General features: G+C 38.3%; 2 protein-coding genes across 2 annotated transcripts; both read right to left on the reverse strand.

Annotated features, from left to right (window-relative positions):
• Window positions 1-908: 908 nt before the first annotated feature.
• Window positions 909-5,057, reverse strand: gpd1b (glycerol-3-phosphate dehydrogenase 1b). Its single transcript, XM_073844678.1, has 8 exons — window positions 4,911-5,057; window positions 3,860-4,037; window positions 3,629-3,769; window positions 3,393-3,531; window positions 2,846-2,958; window positions 2,532-2,768; window positions 2,136-2,242; window positions 909-1,548 (listed from the first exon to the last, which is right to left on the reverse strand). Exons 1-8 carry the CDS (start codon window positions 4,949-4,951, stop codon window positions 1,452-1,454), a joined length of 1,053 nt encoding a protein of 350 aa, XP_073700779.1. The 5' UTR covers window positions 4,952-5,057; the 3' UTR covers window positions 909-1,451.
• A 1,222-nt stretch (window positions 5,058-6,279) lies between these two features.
• smarcd1 (SWI/SNF related BAF chromatin remodeling complex subunit D1) lies at window positions 6,280-19,144 on the reverse strand. Its single transcript, XM_073844677.1, has 13 exons — window positions 18,931-19,144; window positions 17,426-17,598; window positions 17,293-17,335; window positions 12,477-12,599; window positions 12,257-12,379; window positions 12,055-12,171; window positions 11,818-11,919; window positions 11,540-11,701; window positions 9,406-9,503; window positions 9,198-9,333; window positions 8,247-8,369; window positions 7,656-7,757; window positions 6,280-7,529 (listed from the first exon to the last, which is right to left on the reverse strand). The coding sequence occupies exons 1-13, from the start codon at window positions 19,105-19,107 to the stop codon at window positions 7,476-7,478; spliced, it is 1,533 nt and encodes a 510-aa protein (XP_073700778.1). The 5' UTR covers window positions 19,108-19,144; the 3' UTR covers window positions 6,280-7,475.
• Between the last annotated feature and the right edge of the window lie 13 nt (window positions 19,145-19,157).

Genomic DNA, 19,157 nt, shown 5'->3' on the forward strand with positions numbered 1-19,157 from the left:
GCTTTCTTACCTTCATTAGACAGCAATGCAACTGAAATGTTCCCATTCTCAGAAACGTAGTAGGCTACATCGATAAATAAAGTTAAATTTAAATTCAGTATATTCCTTATATTATATCTAAATAGCACACATCCAAACGTAATAATCCAAAGTTACCTGAAACCTGTCCACAACATTTCTGAAAAATCGAATCATCACAAGGTCCTCACCATGTTGTCATAAAGCCTAATGTATGCTGGATGGAATATATAAGGTAAAAACAACTGAGTGAGTGATTGTCTGTAATATATGTGTGTGCACTTCAGGATTTCAGATTTAAACGCACAAATTCCAGCTAATCAGCGTTTTTAGACCATTGTATGACACTACATCAGCCACAGAGTTTAGCTTCAACCCCAATCAAGCACACCTGAACAAGCTAATCAATATATAAGGAGAGTTTTTCAGGGTTTTTTCAACTTTTTAAGTGCTGCACTTTGTCCCTGATCTACATAAACCCACACTCAATTAGTGGGTTTCAATGTTGATGAGATAATCATTTAAAAACAATTACTAAAACAGACAACTGCCAAATCTGGCATATTCTGGACCATGATAGGCTTAGAATAATTGCAAGATACAGACAGGATATCCCACAGAACCCATAGAATAGAAGCAGATTTGGAACGAGTATATATTATACTAAAGTAAAAGTACCTTTACATTAATGAAATTTTACTTAAGTACAAGTGAAAGTAGCAGTATGAGCGCTATAAAAAGATACTGCTGTTCTCACAGAGGGGAAAGCTAAGGAACCAGTAATAATAATCAAAATAAGGCGCACAGGCCTAAAATTAAAACACGCAACTGAAAGTAAAAATTATACCTGACGTGATTCTAACATTAAATCAAAACAATACAATCATCCATTGAAGTTATGACAGTTATCTTTAATATCTGATGTAAACATACAATCTGTTCTGCAGTGCAATTTAGATTGGTCCAGTTTGCAAATGTTAGCAACTGAAATACTCTCAAGAAAAGGTCAAAGGTTGAACCCCTAAAATGTTAAAGGTGAACATGCCTCACAGAGAGCTGTCCAAAGTAAAGGTCACATTCCATCTGTGTTAAAGAGTAATATCAATGTACAGAGAGGCACTCGATAGCAAAATCAAACAAACTTACTGACGCAAAGAGTGAACAACATTTGTATGGCAACTTTGTTTTCCAGAAAATAAATGCTTTTAAGATCTCAACTTTAAGGCACTTATAATTGGCTGCAAAATTACAGAATTAGAAATGTTAAAAATACATTTGTGAGAGGGTAGGTCTTCAAAACAGGACAAGCTTCCTTTACAATGCATTTTATCCCAAATAAAATGTACTGTTAATTTACAACATTTAGAGATAAATCTTTAATACTGTGTTAATGAAGAAAAAAAAAACAGCTGTAATGTCCATAATGATGATGTTCACATGTGTTCTGGATGGTTCTGTAGGCAGGTGATGAACTCTTTGACTGGGTGACTCTGGAAACAAATCTGATAAACTGCATTAAAAAGGGGGAACCTGCAGAGAAACACAGAAAGTTTGAAAAAGAGACACAAATATTGTTTCCATATTGTGAACAGTGCTGGGTAGATTATTACAAATTATACAGGAAATTGTAGTCAGTAATCTACCTTTTAGATTACATTTAGATTACTTTTGATGTAACTCATTTATCACATTGATTTAAATAAGATAATCCTGTACCTACCATATTGATATAAAAATACAAAAATAAAGACATTATATTCCATTCCATTACACCGCCAAACATTACATTAGTTTTCCCAAACTAGGGTTTGTGAATTTAGCCAAAAGCTCATAGTTATATGCATAAAAATACATTTAAAATAAATCATTTTTAAGTTAACAATCAAAATAAAAGTGTAGGCTATTCTAGAAAGGGATATTTAAAAGATAAAAAAGAATAATTAGGGAGAATCAAGAGTTTCTGAATAATTTATTGCTATTGTCAGTTAATCAACAAAAAAGTAAGTGTAGTCTGATTACAAGTATTTTTTACATTTATTCACAAGTACTTAATTTTTGGAATCTGATTATGCAATCCAGATGTAATCAGTTACTTTGAAGAACACAAAGATAGTTACTTTTCCACCAGGTTTTTGTGTTTGAGGATCTGATGAACTTCTGCTGCGGTTGCCGGACCTTGAAGTTTCTGGCCGTTCAGCATTTCCTTCTCGAGCTCCTCGATAGACTGACAACAAACCAAAATATTTAACCATGGACTAGAACAGTGAGAGAAAATAAGGTACGCTCTTAAAAATAAAGGTTCTTATATTGGCATCAATGGCTCTGTGAAGAACCTTGAACATCTATGGAACCTTTCAAATGCAGAAAAGGATCTTTAGAATTTTAGGAACTGTTCACCGAAAGGTTCTTTGGGGAGCCAAAGAAAGTTCTTCTATGGCATCACTGGAAAAACACCCTTTTGGAACCTTGATTTTTTTAAGAGTTTAACGTTCGAACCTGAGGGCCAGACATACTTTCCCTGTTCTAGCGAATGCTTCTCCGACTTTGCGGTTGCGCCCTCCATAGCAGGTGGTGATGAGGTCGGCAACACCACAGCTCTCTAGAAACGTGGCGGGAGAAACTGGACTGGCCGTGCAGAATATCCGAGCGAAGGCGATCATCTCCATCAAACCTAGACGGATCACAGCGGCCTTGGTGTTGTCACCAAAGTTTAGTCCATCACAGAAACCAGCGCCCACTGCAACAATGTTCTAGAATTATCAAAATCTGTTAATTCTTGGTTTTTATTCAGAAAAATGCGCATGAAAACAAATGGGTGAAGGTTTACCTTTAACGCCCCACAGATCTCCACAACATCAGCCTCCTCCACCACCGTCACACGGAAGTTTTGTGTTTGCATCAGTTCTTTCAGCAGGGGTCCGTGAGCTTTGCTTTTACACCCTGAACACAAACTTATTATTGATTGTGCCAATGGCTGTATGATTTTGAGATTGAGGACAACTCATATGCCAATATCTCAACTCATATCCCCAAAAGTTCTCTTAATGCATTGGGTTTCCTTCTGTGATAGTTGCGTATGAGTCCCTCAGTGTCAAAAGCTGCATCTCAAAAGTATACAGTCATTATTGGAAAGGGTTCAAATACACAAATATGCTAAACAACCAAAGAATGTGTGGGACCTCAATGATTTTTTTGAAAAAACAGTGGGCAGTTTAACTGCTCAGGACAAACAAGGAACTCATGGACAACTATCACTAAACTCATATTTTGGTAAAATAATTAACATTTTGCAGATTCTGCAGATGTATGCAATTGTAGTTACAGTGGCATACATGGGCACACTATCCTTAATATTTCCATTTCTGTGTACTTACCAATCGTTGTTTCGCAGAATTTCTCGTCAGCGACCTCATTGGCCAGATTGGCTCCCATCAGGACAGTCATGGTGATGCCAAGTTTTTCCCTAATGACATCAGAGATCAGTTTCAGTCCGTCAGGACCCTCATCCACACCCTTACGAAACACACACAGTGATATAACAGTGCTGCAGGTCCAGATGCAAATTAAAAAATGACTACATAAAGTAAGAAATGCATATGAGAAGACTCACCTTAATGAGGGACATTCCCACAGCGTCGGTTTTGATTTGTCCCTTGATGGTGTCACAAACTCTGGACACGAATTGGTGAGGGATGACGAAGATGAGGATATCTGCACCCTTCACTGATTCCAACAGATCTGGAACCGCCAACTAAAGGAAACCAGCCATTTATCACTGGGTTTATAAATTTTTTCTTAAATCAAGAGTTTAATGACTACACAGATGCTTTACTGTTCTCACCACGTTGGGCGGGAGTTTGTGTCCGGGCAAGTATTTTACATTCTCGTGTTCAGTGTTGATGATTTCAGTGAGCTTTCGTCCATTAACCATCTCCTCAAACACCCACATGTTGACCGTGTTATCAAACGTGTTGTATTTTGCTGCGTTGGCGCCCACTATTTTGGCAATGGCAGAACCCCTGAGGAAATAAAATAACTTTGACATTACAGACAAACTGTAATGGATAATCAGCAGCTGCTGCGAGAGCTTAATTAACGGAATAACTAAAAGATAACTTAATTACTGTGACAAATTCTCTTAACTACAGGTTGGCTCCCGACTTTGTTGCAATTGAGCAGGCACTGAAGGGGTGAACATTATGGCATTTACCACTGTTTTTATTACTTTCGAACTATTGTGGAAATGCTATAGCCTAGTATTCTTTGAAAATATCCAAACATTATAAAACACTAATATAATATAAACGTAATAATCCTCTAACATTGGAAGTGTGAAACATGCAATTAAGATACTAATTATGGAGGAAAATAATAATAATCCTGTTCATATCATATGACAGCCTTGCTTCGGTATCTGCAACGCCATAAAACAGGCTTAAGTTTATGGGTCAGAAAGAAGAGAGTGCAGCATATTCTTTTGGCTGAAAGAGAATCACTGGACACCTGGGTCAATCATTACTCAGCAAATATTTCATCAGCAAGCAAAACTGTTCATTTGAACATCACATACAATATATTCATTACATTATATATAAAACATATCTAAAATGTTTTAATTTAAAATAATTCAGTGTGTATATAATGTGTACTACTTCAAAAACATTATCAGCAGCGACGTTAGGTATTCCTGGTTTGCACTTGATACCCACAGAGGGAAGCCGTGCAACATATAGCGCATTTATTTAACTTCCTAAAAATAGAAATATATTCCGTTTGGGTCTTAAAACCGGCTGTTTCCAAATTCAATTCACCCAGAAGCTTTGCGTTATTACTGTAAAACATTAACCAGCAGAAACAGTGTCAAACAATCACGCAATGTAAATGTCACGCACCAGTTGCCAGAGCCGATAATGCAGACTTTCTTGGCCGCCATACTGCGCGTCTGTCCCGGCTGTAGGACTTCAGTGTGTTTGAGAGCCGCTGACGGACCGGAGCAAACCCTGTGGGCGCGCTTATATATAGCCCGTGAACGCGCCTCACTCCCCTTAAAGCGCATTGGCTGACGACGACTTCTCATACATGAGCGCTACTCAAGAGTCAAGACAGGATTGACTGACTCTTATGATGTATTATTAGTAGAAATACTATATCATACTGTATTTGTGTTGGGATTTAACTGCCCTAGTTACTCGAAACTAGAAAGGTTAAGATGTAATCTTCTGTAGGCTACAAAAGCACGATTAAATACGCTCGCGAGACTTCTGAGGTAAACATAGCTAGGTCGACGAAATGTAAGTAGGCATTATCAATAATAATTGCTTTATATGAATAAACGATACAGAAATGTTTCTTTTAATAAGAACAAAACATGTTTGTGCTAAAAACTCTCAGAAAGTTTACGTTAGACGGCATTTAGTCGCCAAAAGTGTGCCTCACACAGGTAGCAAAGGTAAAAAGATCGACTAGCCTCGGCAACCTTAAAGGAGTAGTTCATTTTCAGAACAAAAATTTACAGATAATGTACTCACCCCCTTGTCGTCCAAGATGTTCATGTCTTTTTTTTTTTCTTCAGTTCACGAAAACATTTCAGGATTTCGCTCCATGGACCTATGTGGTGCCCCAAGTTTTAACTTCCAAAATGCAGTGTAAATGCAGCTTCAAAGTGCTCTAAATGATCCCAGCCGAGGAAGAAGGGTCTTGTCTAGTAAAACGATTAGTTATTTTCGAAAAACATTTACAATTTATATACTTTTTAATCTCTAAACAGAGTACACAGAGAGCTAGACAAGACGAGCATTTGAGGTTAAAAAGTATGTAAAATGTAATTTATTTTAGAAAATAACCCATCGTTTCACTATATAAGACCCCTCTTTCCTTGGCTGTGATCGTTTAGAGCCCTTTGGAACTGCATTTTGAAAGTCGACTTTGGAAGTCAAACTTGAATCCTGAAATGTTTTCCTCAAAAAACAATTTCCGCCCGACTGAAGAAAGAAAGACATGAACATCTTGGATGACAAGGGGGTGAGTACATTAAAGGAATAGTTCACTTTCAGAACAATTTACAGATAATGCACAATTATCGATAATCCTTATTTTTGTCGCTTGATAGCACAGCACTGTAAATAACTGTTTACTAGTAGGTTATCATAATACGAAGCTTAACAGAAAAAGACTGACATCACAGATTATGATTTTAACGTTTATATATTCCATCTCTCCCTTGCAGTATTCAGCACAAAAAGGTCAAACACCAGGCTAAGCATCGATACAAGATTATCTTTATTATAACACAAGGGCTAACAAAGAAATACAACATTTGGTCCATTAAAGTAAAGAAAAACAAAACTAAGATATAAAAAAAATCAACGCAAATGCATGACTTTTGGAAAACAATGAAATGTAGTTGAAACTTAAACTACCAAGAATGTTAAAGTCTTTAGCACTTGACTTCTAAATGCTTCGAATTACTTGAATGGAAGAGCCCATGGCCTCTCTGCAGCGCATCTATAAAATATTAAAACACCTGACTGTTTTCCCAGGAGGTTTGTGGGTAGCCATGGCTATATGCATTGGCAGGTTTGTGTTGTTCTTTCAGAGTGACAAGTTTACTATAATGACGAGAATTAATCGAATGAACCAATAAACCATAAATGCAATTATCTAAATATATTAATACATATCACAGCAAGGTTAGAGTGGAAGTACTTTAAAGTCCAGGACGAAGCTTGTGACCAAGAGAACTATAATTAAAAAGGTCAATCAGCAGTACATCTAAACTTGTGGCTCTAAAACGACTATCAAACAGATGAGTTACGAAAAAAATCGTGTTTGATCGAGCGTTGCAGAAAATGCTAACCAGTGAGCTCACCCTTTAACGCCAACGGACTTGTTTGAGGAACTTCCTCCAAATAATTCATCTTCACAGAGCTGAGGTACTAAACTACGTTATTATCCGTCATCTATGCTTAACTAGACTAGATCTTCATAAAGTTCATATTATGAGAACATTAAAATATCAAAGACAATATCGATAACTTCAAAAATAAACAATGACCCCTGCAAAAAGTAACTCTTGCCGATTAGTTAATATGGAAAGCGGCAAATAGGCTTTGTTCTTCAGAGCGTTCTTGCGACTCGGAATTTAGTTACGCAATTACCAAAATGATTCAACAAAGCCTGTCGGTTTCGGTAGAAAACCACACTTTCCGAAATGACAGCACCTTGACAAACATTCAGTAGCTTGGGAATCTTGAAACATGTAAAAATAAGGATGAAAGCAGACGATAGGGGTGTTAGTTTGGCGGAGTCACAAAAATAAGGTAATTCCTGGGCAGCTACAGCAGGACAGCACAAGATAAACTGTAATATAACTGTAGTGATCAGCGTCTGCAACACAGAGCAGCAGGACAATTGCTACCCAGAACCCCCTCTGGTCCTGTGTCGTAACGGCCGCTTGCTTATGTGTTTCGAATGCCAAGAGCCTGTTCCAGCTCCTGTCTCCTTTGCTGAACCTGAGAGAACAAGATCAGGAGAGAAACATCAATAAAACAGATTGTGATTGTCCATGCAACCTTTGAGACTTCAAACTGTATTTCACCATGCTAAATAAGACCATTGTGCAAAGCATAAAGCATCACCTTTGAATAGAAATAACGGCACACGGCCTCCTGAGCCCAGGGTTGGAAGTAGAACTCTGCTCTCCTTTCCTCCTCGGGGTTTCCAACCACATCCGTCATAGTCTGCAAGGACACCAAATTCAGACGTCAGCAGAACAAGATGTAACGGTTACTGATTAATGGCTTTTGTCTGGAGCAATGCACTTTTTGAAACTCGGCAAAATGTTCAATCTCAAGGCAATACATGCAACCGCTTTGCAACAGATGGTATATTTTTAGACAGATAAATTGAGCAAATGGTTGCAAGATTTATTTTCTCTAACTGGATTTAGAAATTTAGCATCCCATACAAGTGCCTCCCAACCCCCGCAGTCATTACAAGTCCAGTCAGTCCGCTAAGTAACACTCAGCTGAGCAAACATCCAGATGGAGAAAGACTACAGCTCTGGGCGAAGGTTAAACAACCTCTTCCACCAAGCAAACTCAGAGTTTAGCAGAAGCATTTTTGAACCCTGCAGGTTTTAGAAGATTCATGCATCCACAAAAACAGGGTTTTTCACGAAAGTGAAGCGTTTTAGATGCTACTAATCTTCTTGAAGTATTTGGACTCACCTTCAAGTCTCTGCACTGTGACTGGAGCCAGTCGTTGATGAAGCCCTGCGGGTCTCGTGCGAAGCTCAACATGAACTCCCTTTGAGTCTTCAGCTGGTTAATGGTTTCAATGGTCTCATGGATCTGAGAGATTTAGCAAACTTTCATGAGGATCATCATTACTATTATATTACATTTACAACTAAACAAGAGTTCAGCTTTATTGAACTGTTGTATAAGAGCAATCACACTCAATCTTGCTTAACATCATAAAGGTTGTACTGTATTCTGATATTTCATAAACACAACCAGGCACTAAATACAAAGGTCAACCTCTGACTGAAGGACACATTTCGACTGTTGAAAACTGACTAGTGGTTCAACTGGGTCAAAGGCGAATAACAAAAAATGGTTAAACTTGTGTGAAAGTTGAAAAGCCTAGAGGTCAATATGCGGATATCAGCCAATGAATCACAATTCTACTTTTGGTTGAGTGCAGTGCGGTATAAATTATAAAGGAACCCAAAGGAACTGAACTTTAACCCACAGCTGATTTATCTTAGCAATTCAACCAATTCAGAAGCACTCGAGCTGAAAACCATGATTACATCAAGCATGGAGTAACTGTGGCAACAATGTAACCACGGTGAGTCCGGATGCTATCCCTGAAGGGGTTACTAGACTACTGAAGATCCTCAGCAAACACAAAGGAGTAAAATTAAACATGCTCATAGCTGACAGAAAGCAGGATGCTTTTTTTTTTCCTGGACCACTCCTTGGCTTTCATTCCCAACAAAACCCTGTGTGTTGCCAAGAGTCACTTTGATATGCAGCAGACAAGGACAGGATATGAAGCAAAACAACAGTGCAAAGGCAACGGCAGCGCTCTCCCCTGCAGTGATGTGCCTAGCACTTTGAGGACTGTTTATCCAGCCAGAACAAAGGCGCCACTTTGGAGCGAAACTTTCGTACCTTGTTGTCGAGGCCTGCGATCTCTTGCTGACTGGCCGTGGAGAGCAGGAAAGAGTTCATCTGGGTCTTGAGGGTGTCGTCCACCTCCACATCTATATCATAGCAAGCAGTCTTCTTCTGGTCATTGGGATCCACGCTGAGACACAAAAGGATGTTTAGATGAGGCAGAAACAGCAATTCTGAGTGACATCAAGTGGTTGATAGTTACCTTATGACATGGTTGATGATAATTGGCTCGGGGGGCATCAGTAGTGCATGCAGCCTTTGAGGAATCTCGGAAAACTTCATCCTCTGGGTTTCAAAGATCTAGAATAATGAGAATCAATAATTATTGGGTTTCAAAGATCTTGAACTATGAGAGTATTGGTTTACAAACAGCTTTAGGGAGAACTGACAATTCCTGGGTTTCAAAGATCTCAAATGAGGAGAACCAATAATTATTGGTTTCCAAAGATCTTGAATGCCTAATGATAATTGTCGCATTTCAAATAAATAGAATTAGAAGAACTGAGGTACCTGTGTAAATCTCATTTAATGTTTAATAAGGAGAACTGACATTTTTGGGATTCAAATATCTTAAATGAGGAGAACCTAAAATGATCAGGTTTAAAGATCTCGAACGAGGAGAAATGGCAACTATTGGGTTTCAAACATCTTGAACAAGAAGCAGCGCCAATTACTGGGTTTCATAGATTTAGAATAAGAACCACCAACAATTACTGAGTTTCAAACTTCTTGAACAAGAAGAAACATAAATGGGTTTCATAGATTTAGAATAAGAACCAATAATTACTAAGTTTCAAAGATTTTGAGCAAGAAGCATCAATTATCTTATTGCATGTATAAATTTCAAGAACCAACAATTATTGGGTCACAGAGATATTAAATAAAAATTGACAATTATTGGGTTTCAAAGATCTAGAATAGAACTGAGGAAAGTGGGTAAATCTTTACCAAGGAGAACTGACATTTTTGAGTTTTAAATTCATCAAACAAGGCAAACCTACTGTTGTTCCCAAAGATCTTAAATGAGAACCAATAATTGTGTTTCAGATATCTAGAATGCAAAGAACTGGTGTAAGTAGTACAATCTTGAATGAGGAGAACTGACAATTTTTGGGTTTTAAATATGGAGAACCTACAGTTATACAGTTTCATAGATCTAGAACAAGGAGAACTGGCGACTGTTGAGCTTCAAAGATCTTGAACAAGGAGAAATGGCAACTGTTGAGCTTCAAAGATTTTGAACAAGGAGAAATGGCAACTGTTGGGTTTCATAGATTTAGACCAGGAAGAACAAACAATTATTGGGTTTCAAATATTTTGAACAAGAAGCGTCAATTATTGGATTTCATAGATTTAGAATGAGAAGAACCAACAATCATTAGGGTTTAAAGATCTAGAATAAAGAGATCCAACAATTATTGGTTCACAAAGATCTTAAATAAGAACTGACAATTATTGGGCTTTAAAGATATAGAATAAGAAGAACTAAGATAACTAAATTTCTACCAAGGATAACTGACCATTTTTTGGGTTTTAAATGCATCGAACAAAGGCAAACCTACAATTATCAGCCTGAATGAGGACAACCAACAACTATTGGTTTCCAAAGATCTTGAGCGAGAAGAGATAATTGTGTTGTTTAAATATCTGGAATGAAAAGAACCAGGGTAACTGGTTAACCTAGTCTTTAATTCATCAATTATCAGGTTTCAAAGATCTAGAACGAGGAGAATTGACAAATTTTAGGCTTAAGCTATTAAACGAGGAGAAAAAGCAACTATTGGTTTCAAAGATCTTGAACGAGAAGAGTTGTCAACTGTTGGGTTTTACATATTTGGAATGCGAAGAACCAACAATTATTGGGTTTCAAACATCTTAAACAAGGAGAAGCATCAATTATGGGGTATCACAGATTTAGAATGAGAAGAACCAACAATTATTGGGTTTCAAAGATCTAGAACAAGAAAAATACAGAAGATCTCTTTAACAGATCTCCAGCCATTAGCATTACAGCTACTATCCTGGGGTGCATTTCCCAAAAGCAACCATGGTTGCAAGTTCCGTTACCAATAGAGTTCATTGGAACTTACATCCATAGTTAGCGAACAATGCTTTTTGGAAACGGACCCCCGGTTAGAATATGTGTTTAGCCAACTTTCAAGCTTCTGACAGCACATTTATGGAAGTCCATCTGACTCGTATTAAACAAAAACTGCAAAAGAACTAGAAAAGTAATACTGTGTTCCTGTAGTTAAGTCTAAGTGAGCATTTCCAGTCTAAGACACCTGAGATTACAGAGATAGAAGCATTAAAAGACAAACTCTAATGTTTGTTACCTGCTGGAGGTATTTATCACAGTTGATGAACTCTCGTTCATGAGGGTCCTGGAGTTTGTGGGTCTTCACATATTGCCACAGAGCCTGAATGATCACAGGCCGTGTTTGAGTGTGGATCCCCAGCAAACGGGCAAGTCTGGGGTCCAACTTAAACTGAGGAGGCTAGAATCAGAACAATGTCCCATTAGTCCCATTCACTCACACTTAACTAACACGTGCAGTGGTGCCACCTGCTGGTAGTTTCCGAAGAACAACGAGGGCTAAGTTTTTGTCATCACCTGGTAGTCCAGCATGAGTAGAACAGTACAGCGGACACCAACATCTCCGGGCCTCTTCACCTGAAATCCATCTGTCTCCTGAGTTGTGGCTGTTCGGTGCCACTGACAACAAGACAAAGACATTTTAGTAGGTGAGAAATGGCATAAAAGTTGCAATATAGGAGCTCTAGTGGACGGCACAATAGTAAACGAAGTTTAAAGTACTACAGTTGAAAAATGCACATTTATGCATCTCACCTCCACCAAATGATTGTCAGGACCATACAAGTCTTTGTCCAACTCGATCACTAAAGACTTGAAAAAAGAAGAAAACTTCCTCTTCTGCTTAGTGGCTTCATACTTGGACACAGCAGTCTAAAGCAGAGAAACACATTTAGAGTTTTTAGAAATAACCTCAACAAAGACACGAAAGCCTATGAAATGACAGTATCCCACTTACGTCTTCAAGAAGTCGTCCCTCCACACGCAACTCCCAAGATGCAACGGTTCCTTCGCCATCCTCTGCATCCGGTTTGGCAGGGTTGAAAGTGTTGGAGATAAATATCCGTAGTTTTCTTTTTTGCTGCACAAAACAAACATAGTTCAAGATGGAAGCTCAGCAACAATTTTTTTTCTCAAGGACAACGGTAAAAAAAAAAAAAAAAAAAAACTGCATGTACCTTGATGGGTCTCTTGAGAGCTTCCTGAATATCGAGTCTTTTGCGCATGATGGTCTGATCGAGCTTCCTCTCAAACGCTAGTAGGTCCATGTATGCCTGAGACTCGGGAACAAGCTCTCTGATCTGAAATAAAGCCACCAAAAATCAAGATCAGCTTTGTGAACCACATATGTTGAGCTGTTGTCCATCTACTACAACTTATTTTTTCAGTCTTAGAGCTCCATTTCTTTTTGAATAATGGACTCGGCAAGCATCAGCTATCAAGGTTTCTCTTATTTGCATGGGCTGAAAAAGAAAAATCTGTAAAAGCAAACCCCTTACATCAAAACTGGAGAGCTTCTGCAAACACTTGTGTATTAAGCAGGCATGTGATTGGCTAAGGACAAAAAAGCAGGAAAATATACTAAGACACCCAACACCCCCCCCCCCCCAAAAGCCGATAAAACTGGTGGCGGATCTATATGAATAGTAAAGCAGGACCCATAACAACTTACTTGAACAAAAAATACATTGTTATTTATTTAACATGCAACTTTTTTTGTACAGTATGACATAACTTATTTGGTGGATGTGTAACAGTGGGAATCAAAAGCAAGTGTCTTGTCCACTGCTCCATCACCACCTCTCTCTATAACAACAACCATGACAAAAAAAATATTTTTAACTTATTTTAGTTTTACATTTTTACCCAACTTTAACTGCTAAATGTGCAACATGCAAATGTTCATGTCAAAAGAAGATATCCACTTAGGTTTCTCAGCTTGTACATTTGTGTGGTCCAGGTAACGTTAGCTTTGCATAAAAAAAGGGTTATCATTCGCATGGCTACTTTTACTTGAGTAAAGAAGTTAAATTAGTACTTCTACTTTTACCAGAGTATTTTTTTAACACAAGTAGGCCTATCTGTACTTCTACTTGAGTACGAGAAGTGAGACGGATTATTTTCTTTAGCGGAAGCAATATAAATCGTTTTTAAATCAATCAACTCCTTTTAAAATCAATATTTTGTCAAATTATTAATTTATTTTGTAGGTAGCCATGTAATAAGCGGGATAATGTCGAGTTTGTCTTACATGTGCTTCATGGGGCACACACGTGCGGTCTCTTGCTCTCTCTCCCTCTGTCATGCACGCTCTAGATTTCGGGAGAAACTATTTGCGGCCATCAGATTCAGTGAGCTATATATTTAATATAATAATTAAAATATAATTATTGATTTTTCATTAGACAATTTTTTGGTGCCCCCTCAGTAGCCTACACACAGTGCGTGATGCTCGTGGTGGGAGCGGCAGCGCTGAATGAACCTTATTGAAAAGTGTAACTTACCATCTTATTAGTTAACGGTTAATAATCGGATAATGATTTGCGGTTGGGACAATTACCCGAAATGAGCATCCCTAATAGCTAGCAAATACAAGTAACGTTAAGTTAATGTTAATGCAGCTTAAACATCCTGCCATAGTGGAAAATCACTCAAAATCGATCATCTAATCAATCGACAACAAAGTCAAATTAGTAACTTATAGGTTATATATAGACACAAGCAGGGGCGTAGCCACGGGTGTGCCAGGGTGTGCCGGTGCCACCCACAGTGGCAGCTGGCACACCTAAAAAATAAAAATAGATGGAGATAATATATATTTTAATAATCGTAATAAACATGGGCGGCGCTAAAGAGAGGCTAGCAACTGCTTCAGCACCCCCAAGAAAGACCAAAGCACCCACACACATTAAAAAATGAAATAAAACAAAAACATTCGACTAATTCCGCGTTCCAGGCAACCGTGTTTTTCCAACCTTCTACCCGTGAAAGTGCACCCGAACGGCAGTCAAAGCCGTGACTTCCCACTCGTGAACTCGTACTAGATCGATGTACTCCCAGTTTCCAGTTCTGACGTGACATAGCCCGCGAAACCACTATATCAGCACCTATGGGTGCGGTGTTTATGCAAGTGGTACACAGTGAAAAAAAAAATACTTTAGAACAATATAACGTTGCAAACAAATGAATAATAATGTAATAATAATACATGCGCTCAAGCAGTTTGGGGTGACTTGCCTGGAACGCTGATTTGTCGTGATTTGAAGTCGTGATTTACCAGCTCAAAAACCTGCCTGGATCGCAGCGAGTAACTCGTGCATTGCAATATAAGGTGACGTGCAGGCGCACTTTTCGAAATGTCACAGCATTTTATTTAAAAAACGAAATGGGCCAAGTAGGCCTGCTCCCGACTAAAGATTTTTCTAGCCAAGTACTCACACGTTTATATGAAATTGATAAGCTAGCTAATCATCCTTTAATATAGCCCATTCTGCATTCAAGCGCGCATAAAGCTTGCACCGGCAAAAGTAATGATTAGGAATGTGTTGGGGGAAAAGAAAACATATTTATTTATTAATAAACTGTGCTTTCTTAGTCACTTTCTTTTGCCGACACTACACTCGGCTCGCCATCTCCACATGAACGTGTTTTTAGGGGAGCGCGGGGCACAACCTAACACTTTGAATTTCTCAATTTGTTTAAAGCCACATGGAGTTATGAGTATACTTTTTTTAATCCACATTAATATCACATTCGTCTAGTTCAAATATGTCGCTTTGTTTAATAATTACAGTGTATAGGCTACGTTTTTCGTTGTTTACCTCAAAAGAAAGGAAGTAAAATGTTACAAAATGCCCCGTAGGGGTACATTGTAACATCTGAGGGGCAAGTTTTAACACGACCATGAGCTTTAAATGTGATATGGTGGAATGAAACAAATGTACACGACAAACTGTAATATTTTGTCAACAAAATAAAATTACTAACTTTTTCAAATAAAATAATGGCGTTTTTTAAATAATTTAAAATAATCACATTTTGGAGTTTGACAATGAATATCGCAACCATGCACGGCCCTGATCGCAACACAGCTGTAGAGTTCAAAACAATGTAGGCAAATAGATGAAACACATTTAGACATTCAGAAAAACACTCCATTCCCTCCACACACAGCTCCCATAGTACACGAGACACATAAACCAGCCAAAATGCTTTACATTTCTTGAAATAATAATTTCAATTGTCTTCATTCGCCTGTTTTTTGTGGTTTCTCATTGAAAAACAAAAGTAAATAGTGTAAATTAAATCGCTAATGTCATAGAATAACAGTTTAATATAGCGGGGCACAAAGCACTTCCCCATTTGCACTTAGATTTAAAACAGGTTTAGTGTTCCAAAGCATTAAAAAACTATAAATAAATCTAAACTGATAAATAACAGCTTGGAGATTAAAATAATAGCAGTTTTGTCTCATTTTAAATGAACACTAAAAACTGGGATTAAAATTTTACTTTAGCTATAATAAACTATAATAAATATTCAGCGATGTCTTCAAAAGACTTTTACATTTTTGCACACTTTTTTCTCTGTATAGTGTTGCTATGTCAACTAGTAAATACCATAAATTTGGTTATGCTCGCAAGTGTGGAAATATTTTAATCAGTTGTGTATAAATTTATTATTTTAGTGTATATATGTGCGTATTCATCTAAATGAAGAAGCAGCTGTGGGGATGCCCGAAACAGGACCGGTAATGTGGAACAAATTTCTTTCTGTAGCCTATGTTTTGATTGTTTACAAAGTATTAGCTTTTTTTTTTTACTTCGTACATGAACAAGTAGGATAGGCCTATAGGCTGATAAATCCTCAAATGTTATATTACACACAATATGTTTACAGAATAATTGCCTTTATTTTCGCTAAATACAACTGTTAAAACAACACATTATACCGTCTAAACATCAGGCATCAGACCTTTTAAACTGCTTAATTTGTGTTAATGCCTGTATGTGAAAAACTTATTTTGGCCAGTATAAATGCAACATGCAATACGTTTTTTTTTCTAGGCTATTTTTTTTCTTTTTTGTCGGCTATTAATAATATGCAGATTGTACAAATTGTATGTAAACTTAGGAATTAAAAAAACTGCAGAATGTGTGTCACGAATTAAGTGATGAAATTAAATGAAAAGTCAAGTGTCGCGGGGGACAACTGCATTGCATATTTTGGCTGCCGGTCGGTGACCGTCACGGCCGTCTTGAGGAGCGAGAAAGCTCAGAAAATGGCTCATAAAAAGACAGGACGTGAATGTTTTTTGCAAGTCAGAATCTAAAATGACGGTCGTATGGCGTGAACACTTAACATGCAGATTGAGTGAGGGGGAGTTGTAGGGACACGGCTAAAACCGCTTCTCTGGTAATGTTAATATGTAACTATTTGTATTGTTAATAATAGTAAGATTTTTTTGCACCTTCATCTGGCAATAAATGTGGCACACCCAGTTTTTTTGATGCACACCCAAAAATATTTTTCTGGCTACGCTACTGGACACAAGCAATAATATATACCCAGATCATCCGTTCTTGTCATGATACCACTGTAGCGCGAGAGCGACTGAGGTAACTACACTGCGCAGCAGGGAGCTTGATTGACAGGTGATCTGACTAATCATACTTCGCCATCCGCCATTTGCGAACGGTCGCAAATACGTCCTTGTTGATACTTGGAAAGGAAGGAAAAATGCATCTCTTTGCCATCTGACGTGCCGCCCGGTGTGGCCCTGTTAACCCCCCCCCCCCTCCTCCCTCCTTTTTTTTACAGATCTGCATGATTCACATAGGTCACGTTTTCAGGTCGAAAAATCCGGAATTCCGGATTAATCCGGAAAAATCACATCCCTGATTAAGGCTACTTGTACTGTACAAATTGCGCCGCTACCTTAGACACTCTTCAGACACATTTCATGAGTCAAAAATACATTTCACAGCCACTTACTCTTTGAGGTAGGATTTTATCTGCCATTTTCTTCTTCTTGGCACTAAAACGACAAAAATAAGCACACATCTAAATAAGCACTTCAAATGACTTCTGACATTTAACCATCAAATAAAGTGTTAAGTGGACTTACTGTTGGTTGCGATTCTGTTGCTGGACCTGTTGGATCTGATTTGGCGGCGGTCGCTTGCGGGACGGGTCCATGACCGGCATACCTGGGCGGGACACTGGACTGGCCCCGTAACCTGGGGGTCCCATGGAGGGTCCCTGAGGGGTCATACGGCTGGCTGGAGGCATTCCTGGTCTCTGGAAAGAAGTAGGAAAGGACAGTTATCAAAATGAAGAAAAAACAGCTGTTTTGATGTGAATTCTTGTGGCTTGGTGTTTAGAAAATGAGATTTAAGTTAGTCAAACACTACTAAGACAAAATTCTTGAAAAAGATTGGATTTCATATTCGTAAAATTATAAAAAGGGCAACTATTTTAACTACCAAAGCATTCAGTAGTTTGTCTTCAGTAATATGATTCTGTTAAACAGCACCATTTGCTCTGGCTGATGGCTCCCCTCTCAATGTAAATGTCAAGAGCTGAATACTGGAGTCTATTCATGCTTGAAAAGGGCACTTAAAAGTGCACAATCTGTTGAGTTCATTTATCTGGTCCCAAAAAAAAAAAAAAAAAAAAAAAAAAAAATGCACAACAGATAAACAACTTTCAATCTAATGCAAATGGGAAGTTGGACACAAACGCATTGTGAAAAAACTTGCTTTTCTCCTACACAATAGAATACATGTGTTCAACGTTTCATTGAAGTTTACACACGAGTGCAAAAACACTAAAACCCAATCCATCCTTGAATGCAAGACTGAGCCAGCAGAAATTCTCCACACTTTTCCTAAAAGTGATACTTATGTTTTTGTCTAGAATCTCGGAACAGCACAAAAGGTTTAGTGGCACTAAAAGTTACAATAAGTTTCTGGGTCACTAACAAAATAAGCACCACTGTTCATCTGACTCTTCACTGAAGCTCAAAATACCCTCAAGAACTTCTCAAATCATGCTGAACATTTCTTAAACTCATTTCCAAATTTTCAATTTAACTGTTTTTTGATAGTATAACGAATTAAAAATACATTCACAACCAGAAAAACACAACACATAAGTATCTCCACTGGTGGTCTCAAGCAAGCTGCATGCATAATATATGAGGTTTAGTATATATATATATATATATATATATAAACACAGTGGCCCTCAATGGAACCAAAACCCATAAGGGTGATGCTTTTGTAGGCCCCAGTATCATACAAAACCAAGTTTTTCTGCTGAAACCCTTTTAATATCATCAAATTAACGTCTGGTCACAAATTGTAAGAGAATTTCACAGAAATGATGTGATCTTGGTTATAAATCAGAATCATGTGTTTCATGTTTTGCAGTGCTTTGCAGCTTAACGTACTCGAAGCACTACTGCACGCATAATAATGCAAGATATCCTCATTTTAACACTTTTTAATTCAATTCAAAACAGTCTGGATGTTTGATGCGGTGGATAAAGCCAAAGATTCTTTATGGAAACATTAAAACCAAGCCCCTCTGTTTAGGTTCGCCTGCTTCTTTGTTCTCCTCGCGCCTTACCGGGTATCCGGGCATCGGTGATCGATACATATGGTTCTGCGGCCCGGTGGGTACCATCCGTCCCGAAGGCGTACCGGGACCCATTCCGGGTCCTGCACCGGCTACCGGCGGCCCCGGTCCCATCGGGGCTCCGCCGCCTCCGGGTGTCGCAGGCTGAAAACCACTACGCGCCGCCATCTTCTCCGCGAGCCGCAAACAGACGGAGCACCACCGGGTGAGATCTGTGG

Source organism: Garra rufa, chromosome 7, assembly GCF_049309525.1.
Source record: "Garra rufa chromosome 7, GarRuf1.0, whole genome shotgun sequence".
In the NCBI taxonomy this organism is placed as follows: Eukaryota; Metazoa; Chordata; class Actinopteri; order Cypriniformes; family Cyprinidae; genus Garra; species Garra rufa.

What these genes read in the sequence shown, in the direction of transcription:
- gpd1b (XM_073844678.1), bottom strand. Translation starts at nt 4,951, where the DNA reads ATGGCGGCCAAGAAAGTCTGCATTATCGGCTCTGGCAACTG. An exon ending in ATTATCGGCTCTGGCAACTG is followed by an intron (nt 4,038 to 4,910) that starts GTGCGTGACATT and finishes TTATTTCCTCAG; the next exon opens with GGGTTCTGCCATTGCCAAAA. An exon ending in AGATCTGTGGGGCGTTAAAG is followed by an intron (nt 2,769 to 2,845) that starts GTAAACCTTCAC and finishes TGATAATTCTAG; the next exon opens with AACATTGTTGCAGTGGGCGC.
- smarcd1 (XM_073844677.1), bottom strand. Translation starts at nt 19,107, where the DNA reads ATGGCGGCGCGTAGTGGTTTTCAGCCTGCGACACCCGGAGGCGGCGGA. An exon ending in TACTCATGCTGGACTACCAG is followed by an intron (nt 11,702 to 11,817) that starts GTGATGACAAAA and finishes TTCTGATTCTAG; the next exon opens with CCTCCTCAGTTTAAGTTGGA. An exon ending in CACAGTGCAGAGACTTGAAG is followed by an intron (nt 7,758 to 8,246) that starts GTGAGTCCAAAT and finishes GTGTCCTTGCAG; the next exon opens with ACTATGACGGATGTGGTTGG.